At 40.3% G+C, this 26619-nt stretch overlaps 2 protein-coding genes across 2 annotated transcripts; one reads left to right on the forward strand and one right to left on the reverse strand.

The window, feature by feature from the left end:
• Nucleotides 1-4341: 4341 nt before the first annotated feature.
• LOC125376245 (protein starmaker-like) lies at nt 4342-5741 on the reverse strand. Its single transcript, XM_048388224.1, has 4 exons — nt 5604-5741; nt 4824-5195; nt 4680-4781; nt 4342-4500 (listed from the first exon to the last, which is right to left on the reverse strand). Exons 1-4 carry the CDS (start codon nt 5739-5741, stop codon nt 4342-4344), a joined length of 771 nt encoding a protein of 256 aa, XP_048244181.1.
• A 6426-nt stretch (nt 5742-12167) lies between these two features.
• LOC125376246 (tigger transposable element-derived protein 2-like) lies at nt 12168-13715 on the forward strand. Its single transcript, XM_048388225.1, has one exon. It carries the CDS (start codon nt 12168-12170, stop codon nt 13713-13715), a length of 1548 nt encoding a protein of 515 aa, XP_048244182.1.
• The last annotated feature ends 12904 nt before the right edge of the window (nt 13716-26619 follow it).

Below are 26619 nucleotides of genomic sequence, written 5' to 3' on the forward strand. Positions count from 1 at the left end.
TAAAATATCGCTAACTTAATATATTTTCAAATGAAAATCAACCTATGATGAAATCAACCTAGAGGAATAGTTTCTGTTGCTCCTCGGTGTATAATAGAAATACGTTTACTAATGACGGCATCGTGGTAAGACCCAGAAGAATGATGGTGATGTGTGGGCAAGGCTGCTCCCCTCCCCTATTTTTTTTAGAAGCATACTAATTATGCTGAGTGAGTGAATTTGGTTTAACGCCGCTTTGAACAGTATTCCAATTATATCACGATATGACAGCTTAATGTTGGGAGGAAAGCCCGATTTTAACCACTTTGGTGAAACCCACGAGCACTGGTATGGTGCTGCCAAACCTAGAAATACAATCGGGGCAAATCGGGATTCGAACCCATAGTCACAGGTTTCTGTCGTGCCCAAGGGAAGCAACTCTGCACAGCGAATTGCGGCTCCTTAGACGACTTGGCCACCCGTGCACCCGTATCATGCATATGTATAATAAAACACATATAACTAAATACTTACAACATAAATAACAACTACTTTACTTTATCGGCTAACAAACGCGATTTTCTTTCCTAAAATTATGCACTTGCAGTTAGATGTTTTATGTGGACGCATTTCCAAACTGCGTGCGTGCGTGCGTGCGTGCTTGTACTTGTCCGGACTGTATACCGCGTTCAGTCAATTTTGTAATACATTTGTTGATTGTATACCATTTGATGTCTGTTTGTTGGTTTCACACTAAATTCTTTTACGTACAGATTTCTGGATTCACCAAAGACGTATATACATCTGTATACGCCTTTTGGTTAACATATTGTTTCAATTTGGAAATCGACACGTAACAATACTGACTCCGAGCCGACAAGTCCTTACGTATATTCCCTTAATACCGAGCGCCAGGCAGGATAACAACAAATCAATCTTTTAACGTCTTGTCACTCGGCCAGGGGATCGAAACACCGACCTTCCACTCTCTGAACAGACGGTCTTTCCACTAGGCCACGGGGGCGGGCTCCGTATGGGAAGTCCTTATAAAGACTGCGTCTAGTGTGTACCCTTGCCTCATTAATCCACGTGTGATTTATAGAGGATCGTTGTGGTGGGGAGAGTAATACTGTCTATTTGCAAAGTCTCCTTTGCACAGTCGAAAACAAGCTAGGCATTAATTAAGTCCACATCACAAGATCCCATATGTCCCAACTAAAATACATTTTATATTTAGAAGGCTTACGGCTCAGTTCACTGGCGTAAATAGTCCAGGAGTGTGGAATATCGACTGGTCCGACAGTTATCAGTGATATATAGGTCTCAACATTTCTTTCCAATCTTTGTGTGCAGCTGTTACGATGGGCAACCTGGCTGATGGTGTGCCATAGTACCCCGAAGATGTGGTTGACGTTGAACAACCTCTGATGGCAGTTGCTTACGGTGTGCAACCTCGCTGATGGTGTGCCATGGTACCCTGAAGATATGGTTGACGTTGAACAACCTCAGATGGCAGCTGTTACGATGTGCAACCTAGCTGATGGTGTGTCATAGTACCCTGAAGATATGGTTGACGTTGAACAACCTCTGATGGCAGCTGTTACGATGTGCAACATGGCTGATGGTGTGACACAGTACCCTGAAGATGCGGTTGACGTTGAACAACCTCTGATGGCAGCTGTTACGATGTGCAACATGGCTGATGGTGTGTCATAGTACCCTGAAGATGTGGTTGACGTTGAACAACCTCTGATGGCAGCTGTTACGATGTGCAACCTAGCTGATGGTGTGTCATAGTACCCTGAAGATATGGTTGACGTTGAACAACCTCTGATGGCAGCTGTTACGATGTGCAACCTAGCTGATGGTGTGTCATAGTACCCTGAAGATATGGTTGACGTTGAACAACCTCTGATGGCAGCTGTTACGATGTACAACATGGCTGATGGTGTGTCATTGGTACCCTGAAGATATGGTTGACGTTGAACAACCTCTGATGGCAGCTGTTACGATGTGCAACATGGCTGATGGTGTGACACAGTACCCTGAAGATGCGGTTGACGTTGAACAACCTCTGATGGCAGCTGTTACGATGTGCAACTGGCTGATGGTGTGTCATAGTACCCTGAAGATATGGTTGATGTTGAACAACCTCTGATGGCAGCTGGTTGTTAATTTTACCCATCACTTTGTGTTTGTCCCCTGGTCGATTGCGTACACAACATGCGGCACAAAACAGCATTCACTCCAGGAGTCATCATTGTTATCTCTACGATACGCTCTTTTGTTTGTTGTTTAACGCCGCACTCAGCAATATTCCAGCTATATGACGGCGGTCTGTAAATAATCGAGTCTGGACCAGACAATCCAGTGATTGACATCATTAGCATTGATTTGCACAATTGGGATACGGATGACATGCATCAACCAAGTCAGCGAGCCTGACCACCCGATCCCGTTAGTCGCTTTTACGGCAAGCATGGGTTGCTGAAGACCTATTCTAGCCCGGATCTTCACGGGTCCTACGCAACTTAATGCACACACAAGGCCCCGATCGACAAACCTGTCGCAGCGCTAAGACGATCAGAACGCATCCACGTTAACATTCGCATACAGTTTCTTAAGACTGCCTTAGCGCAAATGGAAATTGAATTGTCACAATAACTGAACGGGAGTAGATTAGGGCGCTTCGTGGGAACAGAGGTACTGAGCTGTTATCGAAATGACTAGGTCATCGTATCTCGAGCGATGACCCTACTATCTACTACCAATGGTTACACAGTAGACTAACATTTAGTCTCTGAAATCTTATATTACACAATATCCCTCTTGACACTAAAAAAATAAAAAATCCCTATGCTGATTTCATTATCATGTGGAATAGAGCTAGCTGGAGCTGGCTAGACTTGCTTTTGTATGCGTTACTAGATTTTTTTTTTTTTCAGAAAATAAATATATTCTACAGTCATGGTCCAGGACTAGTTACACAGTTCAGGGCCCCGTTCCACAAAGCGATCTTTGCGCTAAGGTAATCGTAACTTCCTCACTTTAACATAGGCTTACAGTCATCGTAGCGCTAAGACCGCTTTGTGGAACGGGGCCCAGGTACTTAGCGGCAACAAAATGGGTACCTAAACACTCACTCTCAGTACTCTCCAGCACCCCGTTCCACATAGCGATCGTAGCGCTACGATCAGACCTAAAGTCAGTAAAAGTGTTGGAATTAAGATCGTCTAAGTGATACGATCGCTCTGTGGAACGGAGTTCAGTACAAGCTGTGGTCTTTGGAGAGACTAGAACCCCAGATGCTGAATGTTGCAAATTGTTGAATAGCTAAAATGACCCCTATGATTGCATTGAGTTGTTTAGACATCTTACAAACTTACAAACAGTTGTTGAATACAGTATAAACTTCTCGTTGATTTCGCTTCGTGAGTGAGTTTTGCGCCGCATTTAACAGTATTCTGGTTATATCATGGCGTGTCAGCTTGATGTGGAAGGAAAACCCGAAATGATGCAGATGTCAGATGATTACTATTTTGGTGAAACACGTGCGCACGGGTATGGTGCTGACAAGCGTACTAGTCATGCTGAGTGAGTGAGTGAGTGAGGTGATTTTAACGCCGTTTTTTAACAGTATTCCACTTATATCACGGCGTTTCAGATTAATGTTGGAGGAAAGCCCGAAGTTTATCACTTCGGTGATACCCATGAGCACGTCTGTGGTGCTGACAAACATAGAAACGTGATCGGGGCAAACCGGGATTCGAACCCACAATCATAGGTTTCTGGTGTCCCTAAGGGACGTAACTCTGCATGTGGAATTGCAGCGCCTTGGACGACTGGGCCTCCCGTGCCCCCTGGATGTAATTTCGGCTACAACTGGACATGGGTGGCCCAGCGATCTTGAGCGCGGCAACTCGTTGGTCAGAGCTGCGTCCATTTGATCAAGGATCCACTTGTGGGTCCGAATGACAGTTAACTACAGCGGTGACTAGTCCATGTGGTTATTGGTTTCATTTAACGCGATCAAAGGCTTTCCTCACAAATAAAGCTGACGCTACAAAATATATTAAATATATTAAAGCGAAGCCATGATTACACGTGGCCTATAGGTTTATTGATTCAAGTATATGTGAATGTAATCAATCGGAACTATCAGTGTTGCATCAGTACTTAACAAGACATTATCTGTATGTAACATCTGGATAGTAGCACGGGTTGTTATAAACTCACCTTGAGATCTTATTCATACTTCCATATCCACTGTGTATGTTTCGGTTATCTCTTTGGCATAGTTATGATAAATTGACTTCCTTTTTGTCCTCATCCTCATCCTCATCTTCATCCTCATCTTCATCCTCATTTCATCCTCATCCTTATCTTCATCTTCATCCTCATCCTTATCTTCATCCTCATTTCATCCTCCTCCTCATCCTTATCTTCATCCTCATCCTCATCCTCAACTTTATCTTCATCCTCATTCTCATCTTTATCCTCAATTTCATCCTCATCCTCATCCTCATCTTCATCTTCATCCTCATCTCATCCTCATCCTCATCCTCATCTTCATCCTCATCCTCATCCTCATCTTTATCTTCATCCTCATCTTCATCCTCAGTTTCATCTTCATCCTTATCTTCATCCTCATCTTCATCCTTATCTTCATCTTCATCCTCATCTTCATCCTCATCCTCAACTTTATCTTCATCCTCATCCTCATCCTCAGTTTCATCTTTATGTTCATCCTCATCTTCATCCTCATTCTCAACTTTATCTTCATCCTCATCTTCATCCTCATCCTCAACTTTATCCTCATCTTCATCATCATCTTTATCCTCAACTTTATCTTCATCCTCATCTTTATCCTCAACTTTATCTTCATCCTCATCTTTATCCTCAACTTTATCTTCATCCTCATCTTTATCCTCAACTTTATCTTCATCCTCAACTTTATCTTCATCCTCATCTTTATCCTCATCTTTATCCTCAACTTTATCTTTATCCTCATCCTCATCCTCAACTTTATCCTCATCTTTATCTTCATCCTCATCTTTATCCTCAACTTTATCTTCATCCTCATCTTCATCCTCATCCTCATCTATATCCTCAGCTTCATCCTCATCCACAATCTCATCAACAATCCTCCCCACCCCTACACAGTGTACTCCCTCTCTCCCCCCTTCGATGTGGCTTTGTATTCTGCAGACCCCCCTCTTCCACAACAATAGATAGTGAACATGTAATACAGACAACAAAATGCAAGGTCATTAAAAAGGCATCCCAATTTTTAAGAGAACTTGAGAAAATGACGACAACACGTTGAATCCGAGTGATGGGTATTGCCATATGCAAGACAAAAGCTAGGTTTTCCCAACCTCAAACTTCACGTTTTATATCTCTGAATAAAGGTGAGCTTCTGTACCTCTGGTACTGTTGCTCAGAAATGAAATGCAATTTACCAATCCCATTCCACGCAAATCGCCTAAACTCACGACAATTTATTCCAAGAATGGTAAGTAGATCCCCAGAGAAAGACGGAAAACCTTTTCGTGACGTGCTTGAAAATGCCTTCTGAGGTTTTGTTGTCATGCGACAAGTAATAAAAAAACATAGCTTTTCACTCCTTTAGAAAGAATTCCACATCCTCGACAGTCTCGGGAGTCTTCATCTGTCACAACACAAAATCCTGTTGCTGCGGAGTCGGGATTTATTGCCACGAACATCTTGTGAAAACTGACTTGGTTCTCGTCTTGACGCATTCTTTATCGTAGGTGTTAGTGACTTAACCAGTTTTAAGGTTATTTAAATAAAAATCCTTTTTTTATACTCATGTACTACTGAATTGAAATGATGATAAAACACTGTATGTCTGTCTGTCTGTCTGTCTGTCTGTGTGTGTGTGTGTGTGTATGTGTGTGTGTGTGTGTGTATGTATATATATATATATATATATATATATATATATATATATATTCGTTGCAAAATATTAAATGGAGATCACGATTAACAATAAGTAAGTTAAAAAGATTTTAAATGGAGAGTATAGAAAGAAAGGTACGTACATACATACATACATACATACATACATACATACATACATACATACATACATACACACACACACACACACACACACACACTAACACTAACACTGACACACACACACACATATATATTATATATTCATTGCGAAATATTAAATGGAGATCACAATTAACCATAAGTTATACAGATTTTAAATAGAGAGAACTTTACAGCGCTGTGTTTTACCATTGTTAAGCCTCGGTACGTTGATCATACTTGATCATCTCGCGTTTAGCTACTGACAACATTAGGAGTTTTCTAAACCACATCAAATATTGAATATGTGGCCCCTCCAGACGACCCCATGTTTGCACTGACGTGCTAGTTTAATTCACCATCTCCCCTCCCATCAAACTGTAGGAGTTCTGGCCGTAAGACAAATAAGCATTCGACGTTTGGGTAATGACCAATGTGCACACTACATCTCTCCATATAACTGATTATGGATGCCGCTGCTAATATAAGAAACTGGGGGGCCTGGGATTTGTGTTGGTACCAACAACTCATTTCTTTTTCAGGCTACCAAAGAAATGGTTTTTTTATCGTGTTACCCGAGGACTTTTTCCCCATAGTTTTCAGAACATCATTTTTTTCTGTCCAAAAAACTGTAGGACTTCGTCTGGAGTTAACAACGAAGAGCCATGTTAATAACACCTGCAAGGCACGTTACCTCCGCCACAGGAATATCAGCAACATCGGCAGCTCTTTGACAACAAATGCAGCTCATACACTTGCCAGATCATTGGTGCTGTCAAAGCTGGACTATTGCAACGGGACTGGTATGTCAGAAACTCCTATCCAACACTCCGATCAGAACACTGTAGCTCGTACAGTCAGCAAAGTGGGGCGAACTCCTTACCTACAGCCCTGCATTGGTTTCCTGTTATGGCAAGAGGACACTACAGTGTCTTCTGTTCTGCTTACAAATCTCACCACACTGGTCCAGGACCCCGTTCCTCAAAGCGATCTTAGCGCTATGGTGATCGTAAGCCTATGTTAAAGTATGGGACTTACGATTACCTTAGCGCTAAGATAGCTTTGAGGAATGAGGCCCTGAATACCTGCTTGAGCTCCTGACAAAAAACTCGCTGTAGAGCCTTACGATCTGTTGACATCACATTCTTACTGTCCCGGTGCACAACCTGAAATCTTTTTGTCAAAAATCCTTTAGCTATGGGGGCACGGGTGGCCCAGGGGTTTAAGGCGTCGCGATTCGCTGTGGAGAATTACGTCCCTTGGGCACGCCAGAAACCTATGATTATGGGTTCCAATCCCGGTTCGCCCGATTATGTTTCTAGGTTTGTCAGCACCATACCCGTGCTCGTGGGTTTCACCGAAGTGGTAAACGTCTGAGACCTGCATCACTTCGGGGTTTCCTCCCACATTAAGCTGACACGCTGCGATATGACTGGAATACTGTTAAAAGGGGCGTTAAACCCAACTCACTCACTCACTTAAGCTATGGAGCTGCGCTTCTTTGGAACCATTTGCCTCTCAACCTGAGACTATATCCTTCCTTTGACTATTTCAAGAGCCACCATGAAACCTCTCTGTTAAGAAAGTATTACCGGGACTGCAGGTTTTCAAGCCCTGGGTTTAATTACGGATTTTGCCTATTTTAACTGAGTAACGTTTTATCCAAATTTAAGCCTAGGGTTTAAACACGAAAAAGGAAAAAGCACGAATGAATATCCCAAGATTAATGAAACAATACTCACAAATGGTATGGGAGAGCAACATTTTCAAAACTGAAATGACAATTGTCAATAAAGTAACAGTAAACCGTTATCGCAGTTACGCATGTCCGTCGTATGCGTTGTCAAAATGGGTACCCAGAACATCACCCACGTAAGGGCCTCTTTTTGGACTGGAAATATGGAAAGCTCTAACAGCGCTTAAGGTGCAATGTTGGTTCAAATTGACCATACAGAAGCGTGCTACAAGTCTGATTGAAGAAAATCCGATATGGGAGATCAATCAATATTTCAATTTTATTTAAGCCCATGGGCTTAAAAGCGTTTTATGTTTCCATTTTTATGTCCATAGGCTGAATTACGAGGGGGCTTAAAACATGCAGACCCTGTACTAATCTTATTACGGTAGCTTTATGTGTGTATATGTGTATATAGCTCTGTCAAGTGTAGAGCTTTGAGCATACACAATGACAATGTTGTAATCGGTGCATTTATTTTGTTAACTCCGCTTGTCTCGAATGTTCGATTACCCCAGTATCATGGTGCCGAAAAGCAATACATATGTACATGTAATAAGGCATGTTACATTGTATAAAAATGGATGATAAAATATATTCTGGTTGTTCACAAGTCAACCACCTCTAATCGCGCGAACCGCCTCAATGGTCTTGTGGTATAGCGTCCGCCCGGAGAGAGAAGACCGGGGGTTCGATCCCCGGCCATGTCATACCAAAGAACGTTAAAAGATAGTACTTGTTGTTACCCTGCCTAGCGCTAGGCATAAAGGGGCTAAAACAAGGACTGGTCGGCTCGGAGTCAGTATACTGTGTCTGAGTTGGGTATTCATGTTACACTGCGGCATGGTATCTCAGTGGGGTAGCAGTATAAAATCGGCAAGAGTCAGGACTAGTACAAGCAGCCACACACACACGTGCATGCACGTCGGTATATAAGTGCAATAATCTTGGACACGACTTTAAACCCCATTTTACCTCACCGCACCACTAATCGTGCGGGGGCGGGGGTAGCCTAGTAGTTAAAGCGTTCGTTCGTCACTCCGAAGACCCGGGTTCGATTCCCCTCATGGATACAATGTGTGAAGCGCATTTCTGGTGTCCCCCTCCGTGATATATCTTTGGTATTGCTTAAAAGTGGCGTAAAACCATACTTACTCACTCTAAGCGTGGGGACTTTCGAGTTCTTCGGAGCTGGTTGTTATTTTACGCACGCTTCAATGAATGCGCTCACCTAGTGACAAAGACTTCGCCATGAAGAAAGAATGTAATTTGAACAAGGACCAGCACCCTACCAAGTCTTAAATTTCAATTCCTCTGTCGTTCTGGACTTGTATCTGTATTGTAATAATATGTCAGCAAATCGTAGAGGGTCATCCCATCCCATTAAGCTGAAATATTTAAACAAAGTCGGTGAGTTTGATTTTACGCAGCTTTGCGCAATATTCAAGATATATCACGTTCGCCTGCCGTAGATATCATACTGTGACTACCTTTCATTATAAGCAATATGTCTTGCAACCACACGTCTATGCTTCTATGTCTCTATACACACGCAGTAAACCGCAAAGATCTTGGCCGACTATTGAGTCTGATTGTGTAAATGACACAACGCGGACAACCCCTCGCATCCTGTATAACATCGTTAGACATCCTCAGAAACTTAAAAAATGACTACTTTTATAAATGTGTTTTGTGCGTTTTTGTGTGTTGTTTATCGCCGCTCACAGCAATATTCAAACTACATGACGACGGTCCGTAAATAACCGGTCGGGGCCAGACAATCAAGTGATTGATACCATGAGTGTCGATCTACAATTGGAATATAGTCAACCAAATCAGCGATCCTGACCACCCGATCAAATATATAGTCGCCTCTTACAACAATGGGTTGCTGAAGACCAATTCAGACCTGGATCTTCGCAGGGCTTAATAAATGTTTGGTTTGGTTGGTTTGTTGTTTAACGCCGCACTCAGCAATATTCCAGCTATATGACGGCGGTCTGTAAATAATCGTGTCTGGACCAGACAATCCAGTGATTGACATCATGCGCATCAACCAAGACAACGAGCGAGCCTGACCACCCGATCCCGTTTGTCGCCTCTTGAGACAAGCACAGTCGCCTGTGACGGCAAGCATTGGTTGCTGAAGACCTATTCTACCCCGGATCTTCACATATAAATGAAATAATGTTGAATGGAGATAAAAATGTGAAAACATATTTGCATGTCAAATCAAGACTGAATTCATAGGAGTGAATTCATGACAGAATATTTGATGTTGAAGTAAAGTAGTTTTTTAGGGGAAGGTGAAATGTAGTATTTCAAGTCGGGGGGGGGGGGGGGGTGGACCCAAGCGTGGTACACACAATAACGATAGTTTCCACATTTAATGTTCTGTGGTAGGCGATTTAATAATAATGTTACTAGCATTGTATGGATATATAATAGCATACTAGCATTTACAAATGCACACATATGCCTATTTAAATTTTGAAACTGAAGAACTGCGCTCGTTTTAGATCTTCCTCCTAATAACCTGGTAACGAATATGTCCTACATCAGGGTTAAATTGTTCAGGAAATATATAGAGCGACCCCTTGACAATTTGTTATCACTTTTTGATTTTTTCTGTGTTTGTTTAACGCCGCACTCTGCAATATTCCAGCTATATGACGGCGCCAGGTAATACTCGAGTCTGGACCAGACACTCCAGTGATTGACATCGAGCGCTGTAAGATCTAAGCTGCTATCTAGACTTAACTTAAATAGATATGTTTCGCTATGTAATGATAAAGAACACAGACTCTGGCTGCTTGCACTTGAACGTCTTGAACAGTTCCCAAACCTGTCTCATCTTGTACGGCTGGGATGCCTAAATATAGAATCTAGGGAATGTCGATGTAGAATTGTAGCTCGTGATATTATTAAGCATGTCTTTTTGTATTGTACATTGAATATGAATGACAGAAATGAACTATTTGAAATCATTTGTGATGTGATAGATGTCTCTACATTTACAAGACTATGTAGTGAGGACGATGATATAATCCTGTCTGTACTACTTGGCGGTATGCCTGAGTGTGTTAGCTCTTTATCTCAAAGTCTATGGGGTGACCTTATTGTGTCAAGATACTGTAGGAAATGGCTGTATCTGTTTCAAAACAGTTATAAGAATGCTTGATTGTCATGCATTTTGTAGTTATCATTTCTCATAATATTGTTAAATTTTACTACTGTACAGCTCAGTAATTATACATAATATCATATATGATATGTATCTTCAATATCTGGAGGAAATAAAGAATATTTATCTGTCTAGCTATCTATCTATCTATCTATCTATCTATCTATCTATCTATCTATCTATCTATCTATCTATCTATCTGCTGAAGATCAATTATAGCCCCGATCTTCACCAGTTAAATACATTGTAATCTGATAAAGTGATAAATGAAGAATTCATTAAAAAGATACACATCTTTAGTTTGAAGAGGTAAATAAAGGTGAAATAAGTTTTTTCTTTAAATGTTTCCCTCGATCTAGGTCGTATCGATCCTACATCCTTCAGCCAGAATCCACCAATATGAGTAGACCTGTCCACCGCTAAGCTTGCGTCGCGTACCAACAGAAGAGCCAGTTTAGGAAGGAGCGCAGCGACACAAGGCGGGGGATCCAGGAACCTGTAAAACAATAACTTAGAGTTATCCGCCCTTACAAATATGGCGCCCAAGTGACAAAATTAATGTCAGTATTCGTATTTATCCAAATATTTTAACTTTTGAGAATGATACCACATTTACGATATGTGGCGATCGACCGCACAATGATGTTCTCAATTACTGCGTATTCCAGTAGTCAAAGTGTTGTTGACGTTTAGCTCACAAATGAAGACTTTCTTCATTTTCTGTCAGTGATTATACAGTGACCGCGATTGTTCATTATGTCCGCAACCGTGAGAAAACGGAAGGTTTTGACATTCGAAGAAAAGTTAGACATTGTTCAGAGACTAGAAAACAATGAAAGGGCAAGTGATATCGCTGTTCATTATGACATCGGCAAATCTACCGTTCACGAAATAATGCGAAATAGAAAGCAGCTGTTCGATTTCTGCTCGACTGCATTAGCAAATGAAGGTATGACAAAGCGACGACGGGTGATGAGAAGGCCTACCCACGAAATACTTGAGAGATGCATGCATATCTGGTATATTCAAGAAAGGATAAAGGGAAGTTTCATCACTGGACCAGTGATCACACGCAAAGCAGCTTACTTTGATCACAAGCTAAATGGAGAGAACACGAAGTTCAAAGCATCTTCGGGGTGGTTATTTCGTTTCAAACAACGTTGTGGCATTGAACACTTACATGCTGAACTTGACCTCAATGCTGTTATGCAAAAAGACATTTCTTCATTCCAAGAAAAACTGAAAGCTCATATTCGTGAAAAAGAGTTGGCTGAACATCAGATCTATTACGCCTGTGAAGTTCGACTGTCATGGAAGTCATTGCCAGTCAGAATAGCCCAAATGATGAAGTCTGACGTCTTATCAGCCAAAGAGAGACTAACATTTTTGTTGTGTGTAAATGGAACAGGATCACACAAACTACCACTGCTAGTCATTGCCAACCCAGGAAGTGATGCTGGACCACAAGACAATGCAGATCTTCCATCTCGACTTGTTACCACAGATGATGCCAGTTTGGATCCGGTTATTTTGAAAAATTGGTTCACTAATGGTTTTATTCCCGCAGTGAAAGTTGAAGCAGAGAAGAATGGTTATTCACAAAATGCAGTACTAATTCTTGAGAGTTCTCCAGCTCACCCATTTGCCACAGATGAGCTGACAACAGAAGATGGTTCAGTTCGGGCAATCTTTCTGCCACCGAACTGTACAAACAAAAAACTCTCTCTCTGCTCAGGTATCCCAGAAATTTTCAAAAAGGAATATAGACTCTCACAAGTAAAGAAAGCTTTTGCTGGGTCCACTGCTACACCTTCAACAAAAACATTCCTTTTTAAGCAGTACTTAGATGGTTTCAATCTGGAAACAGCTCTACAGCTCTCGGTGGATGCTTGGAGTGATGCTAAGAGAGGGGACATTGCACACTTATGGGCTGAATTTTTCAGGAATTTGTCAATTAGGAAAACACAGATTCCAGACAATGAGTGCAACAATCAACCATCAGTATCAGAAAAAATCCTTGAAATTCTGTCCCGTCATGATTTCTTCAACGATGTCACATTGCAGGATATAGCAGACTGGGTCGACAAAGTGGACTCTTTTCTCCTTTTTCCCTTACTATCAGATGTGGAGATCATTGAGAAAGTGAAGAAAGAAATTGCAATATTCAACAGTGAAAACAAACCAAATGAAAAGAGAAAGCGAAAACCTTCATTCCCTAGCGATTCAGATGCAGTGGTGCATTTTGAGAAGTGTATTCGCTGGCTGAAGAACCAGCCGGAGTGCAATCCAGAGGACATGAAGATGCTTCGGAGGTTGAAGTTGAGTGCAAAAGACAAAACTAAATGCTTGGACAGTGAGCACCAGACATCAGAATTACCACCAACTAGTGAGCAAATGATCAGTTCACTGATTGTGCGGACAATGAATGAGATCCAGTCCTCTCAAGTGGACGAAGACACAGGGTTGAACACTCTGGTAGATGAGTCATTAAGTGTGATTCAATCTGTGGACATTCAGCGGAAGACGGAATCACTCCTGAAGTCACCAGGGGACACTGAGATTAATTCCATTCAGCGAAAGAATCACTCTGTGATGAACACACTTGAAGGGTCATCGTTAGGCGTTGTCCAGCCGTCAGAAGCACTGGTACAGCCAAAGATAGAGCCGATGGATTGTGTGGATGAAGATATCATAACAGAGAACACTGACAATCCACTTGGGGGGCAGAACAAGGATACGGTTGTTGGAAACTGATGAAGCATCAGATTTCTCAATACTCAAAAAGAAATTAATATTTTCACTATGCTTCACCTCAGTGAAACGTTTTGCATTTGCATAGGTGAGGAAAACATTCTTAAACATGGTAATCTATTTTGTACCAAAGTGAAATCCATGTTTCCTTCAGCATATTCATGACTTGAAGCTACCTGGAATGTGAATTGTGCCTCAGTGTATTTATGTGTTCTAAATATGATAATGCTCATGTCTACAGTAGTAGTAATTGTTAGGGCTCTAACAACCTTAGAAATTCAGCATTTTGAGATGTGTCCAGAGGACTAGTGTAAAACTTATTTCACTAAGTTTGTACCGAGAACTGCTTGAACAAGACAGAAATATTTACTCTTTATACTCCTGTCGGTTTTTTCAAAACCAATTTGTAGCAAAGTTGGAGCACTGAGAACTGGTTCAATGTGGACTCCCATCATGGGATTTTTACTTGTCTTCAGCACAACAGTGGTCTCGGGCTGGTGTGAATGTCGAAGGCTGGATAGGCAGTGTCAGATTCTGTCTTATTGAATCATTGCGTGAATGGCAGGTATCATAGCTTGCCATTTTAGCTACATGTGTGAGTCTAAAGCCTCAGTACTGTGGGCTTTCTTTTGGTATTGTTATTTAAGCTTATATAAACTATTCATGCAGAAGAAAAAGCTTGGTAATGTACATGATGTAGGCAGACTAATGATGACAAAGTTTAACAATGGTTTTTATTTTTATTCTGGTTAATACCTTTTTCATCATGTTCATGTTTTCTCATTAATATGTTCTCAGTAATATTATTAATCCTTTTAAGATTAAAAAATACTTTTTGACATTATTTTGTACATTGTTACCATGGTTACTGTCACTGGGATGAAAGAAGGCCTCAACTAACATGACTAAGGTATGAAGCAGTGATTGTAACATGGCCTGTTGAGGTTCAGAATTATTGCCATCAAATGCTTCTAGTCAATGGGGTCTACCAACACTGGGGGGCGGTCGGGTAGCCTAGTGGTTAAAGCGTTTGCTCGTCACGCCGAAGACCCGGGTTCGATTCCTTACATGGGTACAATGTGTGAAGCCCATTTCTGGTGTCCCCCGCCATGATATTGCTGGAATATTGCTAAAAGTGGCGTAAAACTATTCTCACTCACTACCAACACTGGATTTTTACTTGTCATCAGCACAATTACATTGTAGTAGACTTGGACTAGCATCCAAGCGTGAATTTCAAAGACTGCTGTAACAATGGTAACAAGTCACTGTGAGTACTGGAAGTAGGACAAGTTTCAACTACATTCAACCATGAGAAAAAGATTTGTACGTGTAGAAAAGTAGTGTTTTCTGATGGCATTTATATACTACTCAAAACTTGAAGACCCACATTTGGAAGGCTGTGTCGTGTAATATCCACCAGCCATGACAACTTAACTAAAGTCTAGAAACAAATCCGGTGTTGTTTAATGTCTTTTGACTAGTATATCATGTTAACCTTACATTTATTACATGTACAAGAATTCTCCGTGCATTATCAGTCTGCAACTTTCACCGCTGGTCTGAAGGCTGAGTCTAGTGACATTTCTATCGGTCTTGTAAGCTCAGCTCATAACAACCCATATAATTAACTTTAAAAGCTTTCAAAACATTGTCAAAGGATGAGTAGACTCAACATGTTCAAAAGGGTTTGGTATACATGGTATAGATTGCAGTATTAGTTTACCATGTTTACGTGATCATGGCTCGATTAAGCTTATAAAACATGCACCAGTGCAACCTATTATTGAAAAATGCAGCCTAATTTTTATGTCTACTAGGCTGAGTCAGTGCATGTACCATAAATTCAAATTTGTGTCTGATTAAGCCTTACATGTCCACACAACATCAATCTTTGAACAAACTCCCTTTGTTGTGTCAGTTTCATGACATATAACACAGTAATTGTTCTTATTTAGATAAGTTTATGCATCTGTGTTTCAACTTTTATAAATTTATGGGACCAGGGTGCAACCTGGTTTAGTCTGGTGCAACTAGGTTTTCCTGTCAACATGCATCTGGTACAGGTTAAATCAAGTTCCTTAAATCACGCCCTGGTGATATAAGTCAGGGATTTGTCTAAGCGTCCAATCTAATTGCCTTTGGCAAGCAAATTGAGAAACAATATGGGTTTTTGCTCAAAATTGGGTTTCTGATTACTTATTTTTTTCTTAAATTCAATTTTTTTCAACCATGTTAACACTGTATGTTAAAACAAGTAGGAGTGGGATGATGCAACCTTTGATCGTGCCTTTTTACTTCTGAGTACAAGTATCGATCACAGTTGCACGCTAAGTATTAAATGTTGATTCTTACCTTAAATGTTTTCATTAATAACTGCTACTCCAAACACTAATTAGTAGTGAAAACAAAAAATATTTTCATCCACTGTGCCATACTTGACACTGCCAACTGTAAATTGTCGGTGTGCCAGGTATTTGGCCATTGTGATTCATATAGGATCACACATTTTGTGTCCAGTCCCAGCCCCAGGCATGAGTTACTGGGTTTTAGTTTGAAGTGAAAGTAGGGGTCCAGGGGAGAACAAAAATTACCGTATTCGACGTAATAAGCGCCCAGGGGGCTCTCAAAATTAGAAATAGGGGGCTCTTATTGGAATTTTATTTTGGTAAAAAAAACAGTTGAAAGATAAATTTTGTGGTTTATGCTGACAGCCTGAAATGTTTATGTACGACAAATGTATTTTTCTAGAATTTAATTGCCCATAATTAAGGGTGCATATAACACACAAGTGCGTATTGTAGCGATTAAACAAGTCTTGTGAACATTGATCAATCGGAAGGGGTGCTAATTGGGATTGATCACTAGCCAAATTACAAATACCGCATTGGGCGCTTATTAGAGCAGGGCGCTTATTGCGTCGAATACGTTAATTTTAAGGGTCCTTGCAGACTATATAAGGGTCCTGTCAGTAATGAAATGGTGTTTAGTACTGTACGTTTTCGTAATTCCATAGAGCCTGGAATGAATCAATGATCATTTCGAGAGAGGTCAGGATTGATGGACAAAATGGCTGACACCCACAAATGCTTTTGATGTGCTGTAGGTACAAAGATATATTGTGCGTCCCTCAGGACACGGTATATCCTTTTTCTGTGTCCATTTTCAACATTTGTGTGTCGCATATAACCCTGAGTAACTTTACATTTGATGCAATAATGTAAACGTGAACATTAGAGCCTCTTCCTTATTGAACATGTTATCAGTGAAAGACCAGTCACTTCTACAAAGGGGGACACCGGTGGCCCAGTCGTCTAAGGTGCTGCGACTCGCTGTACAGAGTTGTGTCCCTTGGGCACGCCAGAAACCTATGATTGTGGGTTCGAATCCCGGTTCGCCCCGATTATGTTTCTAGGTTTGTCAGCTCCATACCCGTGCTCGTAGGTTTCACCAAAGTGGTAAACGTCTGAGACCTGCATCACTTCTGGGTTTCCCACCCACAATAAGCTGACACGCAGCGATATAACTGGAATCCTGTTAAAAGCGGTGTTAAACATGTTAAACCCAACTCACTCACTCACTCACTCACCTTTACAAAGCCATGACATAAGTTATAACTATACATATAACATATAACTATGTATAAGTGATAAACATGAAACTGGAAATTCTTATTTTGGGATTTTTTACTGACATTTTGCTGCAGATTTGGGGTGGAATAGAAGTCTTGGAGCAGGTTTGGGTAAATTCCAGTCAGTTTAGTTTGAACTTTTGGTCACTTCTTTTGTTCAACATGACAAATGACTCCTTCATTCTTTCATGAGGGTGCCACACCCCCAAGGGTACCACTCAGTTTGTCTTGGCATCCAATTTAAGAACTCTTGACTTATATCAGTGTACACAGCTGGTACAAGTAAATTGGACTGGGCAGATGTTGAAGATGGCTGTAGGTAGTGAAACAAGTACACTATTACAATTGATCATGTTGATGCTATGCTAAATTATAATATTATAGTGTCTAGTTGCTCACTCAGCTCAATTATTTCATTTCATTCAAATAAATAAGTGTCAAGTGGAAAATGTGTTCTTTTTTGTACCACCAAGTCTTTTATATTACGATAGTTTATCTGTCATGACATGACACATTGACTGTAGTCATGAAATAGTCATGACATGACAGATTGACTAGTCATGACATGACACATTGACTAGTCATGACATGAAAGATTGACTGTAGTCATTTGAAAAAGTCATGGAAACATCAGATTGTTTTCCAAATGTACAAAACAGGATTTCCTGACAGCTGTTTTCTAGCTGAATCACCATTACTAATGTACTTGTATGCTAATCAAGTCTCATGTTGCAGACTGCCTCAATAGTCCAGACTATAGAGCGTCTGTCTGGAGAGAGAAAGGTCAGTTGTTCAATCCCCGGCCACGTCATACTTTTTGTTACCCTGCCTCGTGCTCGGAATTAAGGGGCTCAAACAAGGATTTGTCAGCTCGGAGTCAGTATACTGTGTCTGAGTGGGGTATCCATGTTTAACTGTGACATTGTATCTCAGTAGGCTAGCACTATAAAACCAGCACAAGTGCAGACTAATGCAAGTAGCCACACACACATATGCATGCACATCGCTATGTAAGTGCAATAATCTTGAATTTGATGTCAAACCCCATTTCTCCTGCTTCGGGATTCCTGGGTAGAATACTGAACTACAACAGTGATGATGCATCATTCAGAGCTCCAGATAAGCTGCGTATCTGCGTAAAATACGCATCAGAAATGCAGAAATACGCAGTAAAATAAAATCCAAGCTTATCAAATACGCAACGAACATTACAGATACGCTACAAAAATAAAACTTTTGCGTATCATCAAAATATTGTGAAGTAACCCTGCATATTCGATTAGCAAATCAGCAACTTATTTTGAAATTATAAACGGGCATTCCGTCAACATTGCCAAACTCAACGATGACAGTTACATCATGATCATTTGCCATCACACTTTCTTGTGGAAGTATCGTGGTATTTTTTAGTCCTATAAAGCTCTCGAACCCACACGAAACATTAAATATTTAACTTAAATACCCACATGTGTAAAAAAAACTAGTAGGTAGCAGGATTTTGAATACCCAGATAGAATTACCGATACCCAATGATTTTTAAATGCATGGGTAAAATACCCACAACACCAAAAGCTTATCTGGAGCTCTGATCATTGGTGATATATGGATGTTAACTAACCTGGGGTGAACCTGCGTTACAGTGTAACCCATGTGATGGAGGTTGTGTTGTTTTCTACTGCTTGGCTGAATACTGGACATGCTGAAGTAGACATGTTGATGCAGGTTTGTGAACTGATAATGCTGGTATGTTAACCATACATTACGACTGGAGTAAATCTGATCCTGCTGAGGTATAACATGCTGCAGGGGTAGATGACATGATCCTGCTGAGGTATAACATGCTGCAGGGGTATATAACATGATCATGACAGATTGACTTTAGTCATGAAAAAGTCATGACATGACAGATTGACTGTAGTCACATGAAAAAGTCATCACATGACAGATTGACTTTAGTCATGAAAAAGTCATCACATGACAGATTGACTGTAGTTATATGAAAAAGTCATGACATGAGAGATTGACTGTAGTCATATGAAAAAGTCATGACATGACAGATTGACTGTAGTCATATGAAAAAGTCATGACATGACAGATTGACTGTAGTCATATGAAAAAGTCATGACATGACAGATTGACACAGAGAGCTCTGTAGAACTGTTGTTAGTTGCAATGGGTTTTTTATTTTGTAGGTCAAAATAGCTTCAGCAACAATGATATGTGGAAACATCAGATTGTTTTCCAAATGTACAAAACAGGATTTCCTGACAGCTGTTTCCTAGCTGAATCACCATTACTAATGTACTTGTATGCTAATCAAGTCTCATGTTGCAGACTGCCTCAATAGTCCAGACTATAGAGCGTCTGTCTGGAGAGAGAAAGGTCAGTTGTTCAATCCCCGGCCACGTCATACTTTTTGTTACCCTGCCTCGTGCTCGGAATTAAGGGGCTCAAACAAGGATTTGTCAGCTCGGAGTCAGTATACTGTGTCTGAGTGGGGTATCCATGTTTAACTGTGACATTGTATCTCAGTAGGCTAGCACTATAAAACCAGCACAAGTGCAGACTAATGCAAGTAGCCACACACACATATGCATGCACATCGCTATGTAAGTGCAATAATCTTGAATTTGATGTCAAACCCCATTTCTCCTGCTTCGGGATTCCTGGGTAGAATACTGAACTACAACAGTGATGATGCATCATTCAGAGCTCCAGTTAAGCTGCGTATCTGCGTAAAATACGCATCAGAAATGCAGAAATACGCAGTAAAATAAAATCCAAGCTTATCAAATACGCAACGAACATTACAGATACGCTACAAAAATAAAACTTTTGCGTATCATCAAAATATTGTGAAGTAACCCTGCATATTCGATTAGCAAATCAGCAACTTATTTTGAAATTATAAACGGGCATTCCGTCAACATTGCCAAACTCAACGATGACAGTTACATCATGATCATTTGCCATCACACTTTCTTGTGGAAGTATCGTGGTATTGTTTAGTCCTATAAAGCTCTCGAACCCACACGAAACATTAAATATTTAACTTAAATACCCACATGTGTAAAAAAAACTAGTAGGTAGCAGGATTTTGAATACCCAGATAGAATTACCGATACCCAATGATTTTTAAATGCATGGGTAAAATACCCACAACACCAAAAGCTTATCTGGAGCTCTGATCATTGTTGATATATGGACGTTAACTAACCTGGGGTGAACCTGCGTTACAGTGTAACCCATGTGATGGAGGTTGTGTTGTTTTCTACTGCTTGGCTGAATACTGGACATGCTGAAGTAGACATGTTGATGCAGGTTTGTGAACTGATAATGCTGGTATGTTAACCATACATTACGACTGGAGTAAATCTGATCCTGCTGAGGTATAACATGCTGCAGGGGTAGATGACATGATCCTGCTGAGGTATAACATGCTGCAGGGGTATATAACATGATCCTGCTGAGGTATAACATGCTGCAGGGGTATACAACATGATCCTGCTGAGGTATAACATGCTGCAGGGGTATATAACATGATCCTGCTGAGGTATAACATGCTGCAGGGGTAGATAACATGATCCTGCTGAGGTATAACATGCTGCAGGGGTAGATGACATGATCCTGCTGAGGTATAAACATGCTGCAGGGGTAGATGACATGATCCTGCTGAGGTATAACATGCTGCAGGGGTAGATAACATGATCATGCTGAGGTATAACATGCTGCAGGGGTAGATGACATGATCCTGCTGAGGTATAACATGCTGAGGTATAACATGCTGCAGGGGTATACAACATGATTCTGCTGAGGTATAACATGCTGAGGTATAACATGCTGCAGGGGTAGATGACATGATCCTGCTGAGGTATAAACATGCTGAGGTATAACGTGCTGCAGGGGTATATAACATGATCCTGCTGAGGTAAAAAAAAGTTGCAGGGGTATATGACATGGTCCTGCTGAGTTATAAACACGCTGCAGGGGTATACAACATGATCCTGCTGAGGTATAAACATGCTGCAGGGGTAGATAACATGATCCAGCTGAGGAAAAACATGCTGCAGGGGTAGATAACATGATCCTGCTGAGGTATAACATGCTGCAGGGGTAGATGACATGATCCTGCTGAGGTATAACATGCTGCAGGGGTAGATGACATGATCCTGCTGAGGTATAACATGCTGCAGGGGTAGATAACATGATCATGCTGAGGTATAACATGCTGCAGGGGTAGCTGACATGATCCTGCTGAGGTATAACATGCTGAGGTATAACATGCTGCAGGGGTATACAACATGATTCTGCTGAGGTATAACATGCTGCAGGGGTAGATGACATGATCCTGCTGAGGTATAAACATGCTGAGGTATAACATGCTGCAGGGGTATATAACATGATCCTGCTGAGGTAAAAACATGTTGCAGGGGTATATGACATGATCCTGCTGAGTTATAAACACGCTGCAGGGGTATACAACATGATCCTGCTGAGGTATAAACATGCTGAGGTATAACATGCTGCAGGGGTATACAACATGCTTCTGCTGAGGTATAACATGCTGCAGGGGTAGATGACATGATCCTGCTGAGGTATAAACATGCTGAGGTATAACATGCTGCAGGGGTATATAACATGATCCTGCTGAGGTAAAAACATGTTGCAGGGGTATATGACATGATCCTGCTGAGTTATAAACACGCTGCAGGGGTATACAACATGATCCTGCTGAGGTATAAACATGCTGAGGTATAACATGCTGCAGGGGTATACAACATGCTTCTGCTGAGGTATAACATGCTGCAGGGTTAGATGACATGATCCTGCTGAGGTATAACATGCTGAGGTATAACATGCTGCAGGGGTATATAACATGATCCTGCTGAGGTAAAAACATGTTGCAGGGGTATATGACATGATCCTGCTGAGTTATAAACACGCTGCAGGGGTATACAACATGATCCTGCTGAGGTATAAACATGCTGCAGGGGTAGATAACATGATCCTGCTGAGGAAAAACATGCTGCAGGGGTAGATAACATGATCCTGCTGAGGTATAAACATGTTGCAGGGGTAGATGACATGATCCTGCTGAGGTATAACATGCTGCAGGGGTATATAACATGATCCTGCTGATGTATAAACATGCTGAGGTATAACATGCTGCAGGGGTAGATGACATGATCCTGCTGAGGTATAAACATGCTGAAGTATAACATGCTGCAGGGGTATATAACATGATCCTGCTGAGGTAAAAACATGTTGCAGGGGTATATGACATGATCCTGCTGAGTTATAAACACGCTGCAGGGGTATACAACATGATCCTGCTGAGGTATAAACATGCTGAGGTATAACATGCTGCAGGGGTATACAACATGCTTCTGCTGAGGTATAACATGCTGCAGGGGTAGATGACATGATCCTACTGAGGTATAACATGCTGAGGTATAACATGCTGCAGGGTTATATAACATGATCCTGCTGAGGTAAAAACATGTTGCAGGGGTATATAACATGATCCTGCTGAGGTATAAACATGCTGCAGGGGTAGATGACATGATCCTGCTGAGGTATAAACATGCTGCAGGGGTAGATGACATGATCCTGCTGAGGTATAACATGCTGCAGGGGTATATAACATGATCCTGCTGAGGTATAAACATGTTGCAGGGGTATATGACATGATCCTGCTGAGTTATAAACACGCTGCAGGGGTATACATCATGATCCTGCTGAGGTATAACATGCTGCAGGGGTATACAACATGATCCTGCTGAGGTATAAACATGCTGCAGGAGAAGAAAACATGATCCTGCTGAGGTATAAACATGCTGAAGGAGAAGAAAACATGATCCTGCTGAGGTATAAACATGCTGCAGGGGTGGATGACATGATCCTGCTGAGGTATAACATGCTGCAGGGGTAGATAACATGATCCTGCTGAGGTATAAACATGCTGCAGGGGTAGATGACATGATCCTGCTGAGGTATAACATGCTGCAGGGGTATATAACATGATCCTGCTGAGGTATAAACATGCTGCAGGGGTAGATGACATGATCTTGCTGAGGTATAACATGTTGCAGGGGTAGATCACATGATCCTGCTGAGGTATAGCATGGTATAAAACATGATCCTGCAGAGGTAGATAATATGATTCTAACGAGGTAATCTTCCCGAGGCAGATATTTTCCAAATCTTTTCATTTTATTAACTAAGGTGCTCTAATGATTTGATGCACTTCACGAGGTAAGACCCGTTTTATTACGACATAGACCTTGATTGTCGATCATATCGTCTTGACTGGGCACCGCCATTTTGTTTGAAGCAAGTGCAAAGGATATGAGAGGTGGAATCTGATTGGTCATTAGAAGGGACATAACTCAAGCGTAGGTCGGCAAGGGTGGAAACTGGACTTTTGTAATCAGGTAACACCCTTGCCTCGGGAAGATGGCCGAGGTATGAAAATACTGCAGGTATATAAAACATACTTCTGCTGAGGTGTATGATATGATTCTGCTGAGGTATAAACATCCTGCAGGGTGTAAACCAATCTCTTAAATTAATATCTTTGCGCTCGCGATCTTTAAAGGGCCACTGATCTAAAGCAATTCCCCGGGACTGGTTGTTGCCTTTGTTATTGTTTTTTCCCCGTGAGTACCCGGATGATACAGTAGAAATCAAGACTAGTTCGCGACCTGTGCTGCGCAATTCGTAAGCGCATTTGTCACTTTTATTGATAGTATAACGGCGTATGGTCGCATTGATCAATAAAATGAAATACAGTTTTTGAAATAATAAGTAAATGTAGGTATCTTTGTGGGTAGCATCGGTACTGGTGACCAAGTTTTGATAAGTCACTAAGTCTTGCTTGGTAATTGTGCGATTTTCGTTTACACTATTTTGACTTTCAACACAAAGTAAATATTTCTCCTGAGTATTGCTTATTTTATCGTGTTTATATTTTTACAGTAAAAATGTGCAAAACTTTCACTTTGAAAATTTATTAAACGCCTAAATATACAGTTATTTTACAAATTGACTGAAAAATATGTCCATCTGTATTATTATAAAACGAGTTCCAAAGATTTTTATGTTTAATATCATCACCAAGAGACTGTAAATGTTACGATGAAAAGTACATTTCTATATTGTTTGGCTTCTAATCCAACCTACATAATAATCTATTGTGATGTTTTTAGGCCCTTTTGATCGTCTTAATCAATTTTAGTCAATCTGTTAAAGAGAGAGAGAGAGAGAGAGTGTTTATTGCAGTAAAGGGGCCACCGGCCCATTATACAATACATATTTCACTGATTTTTTTTCAATTGAGCGCCATACAATATTATACTTTGCACAATCTAAGTGACAATTAATTAATATTGAGTTGTTTACATCTTTTTTTCATTGACAGGAAAATATATTTCGTTAAGTCATTTACAGTGTAGGCATTTTGTGATGACAGTAGTTGTTGGAATTTAAGAAGAGTTGGGTTTTGTACATAGTATTTCGGTAATAAACCTCTTATATCATTATAGAATGGACATATCATACAAAAATGGTATTCAGTTTCGACACAAGGTACGATACACAATGGACAGAATCTTTCATTCGCACTTATACCAAGTGTACGTCCGTATTCAATCATAAGTTTATGGTTCGAACATCTAAATTTAATCAAAGCATTTCTATATGGATGTACAATGACAAGTGATAGGTATTCTTCAAATTTAAAGACAGTCTTAACAGACTGGTACATTTTCAATTTAGAATATTTTGACAAATCCTCAAACCACATTTGGTAGGCAATCTCTTTACAACGCTTTTTAAACTCTTTAAAAAAGAAGTGATACAATAAACATTTTGGTTTTTCCAAACAAATCCAAAACCTTACTTAAATAAAAGCATTTTAACATTATATGCCCAACAACTCTTGTCTAATTCAGCTAATCTATATTGAAAAGAATAAGCCTGCTGTATAATCACATTATCTTGTTGATAAATTAATCTCAGCCAATACTTAATTATTTTGATGTACATCTTAGCTTTTAATGAACAATATCCAACTTCACCTCTAGCAACAACATTTGGTGTGCTTCTACCAAGACAGAGTAATTGCTTAAAGTAAGTATCGTAAACACGGGTTGCGTCTGGCGAGGGATGAAAACCCCAAATTTCCGATCCATAAGTCAACACTGGAAACAATTTAACATAAAAAATATACAGCAATACTGACAATGGTAAATTTCTAAAATTATTACATTGGGAGCGCATTGTATTCAAAACCTTGGACATTTGAATTGACAGAGTTTTCTGTGTTTTATACCAGGAACCACTACTAGAGAACTGAACACCTAAATATTTATAGGAAGGAACTATTTCTAATGGTCTATTGTCAAGATAAAACTTTTCATAGTTCCTAGGTCTACCACCTTTTCTAAAAACAACTACTTTTGTTTTCTCAACATTAACACAGAGGCTCCATTTTTTACAATAAACAGATAATTTGTCAAGTCTTTTTTGTAGACCCTTTACTGTACTATCGAAGAGTGCCATGCCATCTGCAAACAGTAACATAAAAATATTACAAATACCCAGTTCTATACATCTGTCCTCATCTACACTCAGAAAATCTATAACATCATTAATATACAATGAAAAAAGTAGTGGAGATAGTTGGCATCCCTGTTTCACACCGTTTAAGCAGTTGAAAAAATCAGTAAAACCATCCTGCAGTGAAATACATGACTGAACATTGGAGTACATATTTCTAATGAGGCGAAAAACACTTTTCTTTTATGTTATATAGCCAAATCTTATATGACATACTTTTTCTATTAATTGAATCAAATGCAGCTTTAAGGTCAATGAAACAACAATATAATCGACCTTTATACAAAGCAAAATATTTAGCGATCAATGTATCTAAAACAAAGATGTTGTCCAGTGTTTGAAATCCATGTCTAAAACCAGCTTGTTCAGGGATAAGAATATCATTAGTTTCAACAAATTTGGTCAGTCTTTCACATATAATTTTAGCAAATATTTTACCAGACACTTCCAATAAAGTTATGGGGCGATAATTTTTAGGATCGTTAACATTTCCTTTTTTATGAATTGGAAGTATTGCACCAAGTGACCACTGTTTTGGATAGATACCAGTTCTCAATACCGCATTGTATAAAATCAGTAATAGGTTAACGCAAGCAAATGGAGCATTTTTGAAAAAAGTCAATTGGTATACCACTATATCCTGGAGCTTTGCCCTTT

This window comes from Haliotis rufescens, unplaced genomic scaffold (assembly GCF_023055435.1).
Source record: "Haliotis rufescens isolate VD_foot unplaced genomic scaffold, xgHalRufe1.0.p SCAF_7, whole genome shotgun sequence".
Classification (NCBI taxonomy): Eukaryota; Metazoa; Mollusca; class Gastropoda; order Lepetellida; family Haliotidae; genus Haliotis; species Haliotis rufescens.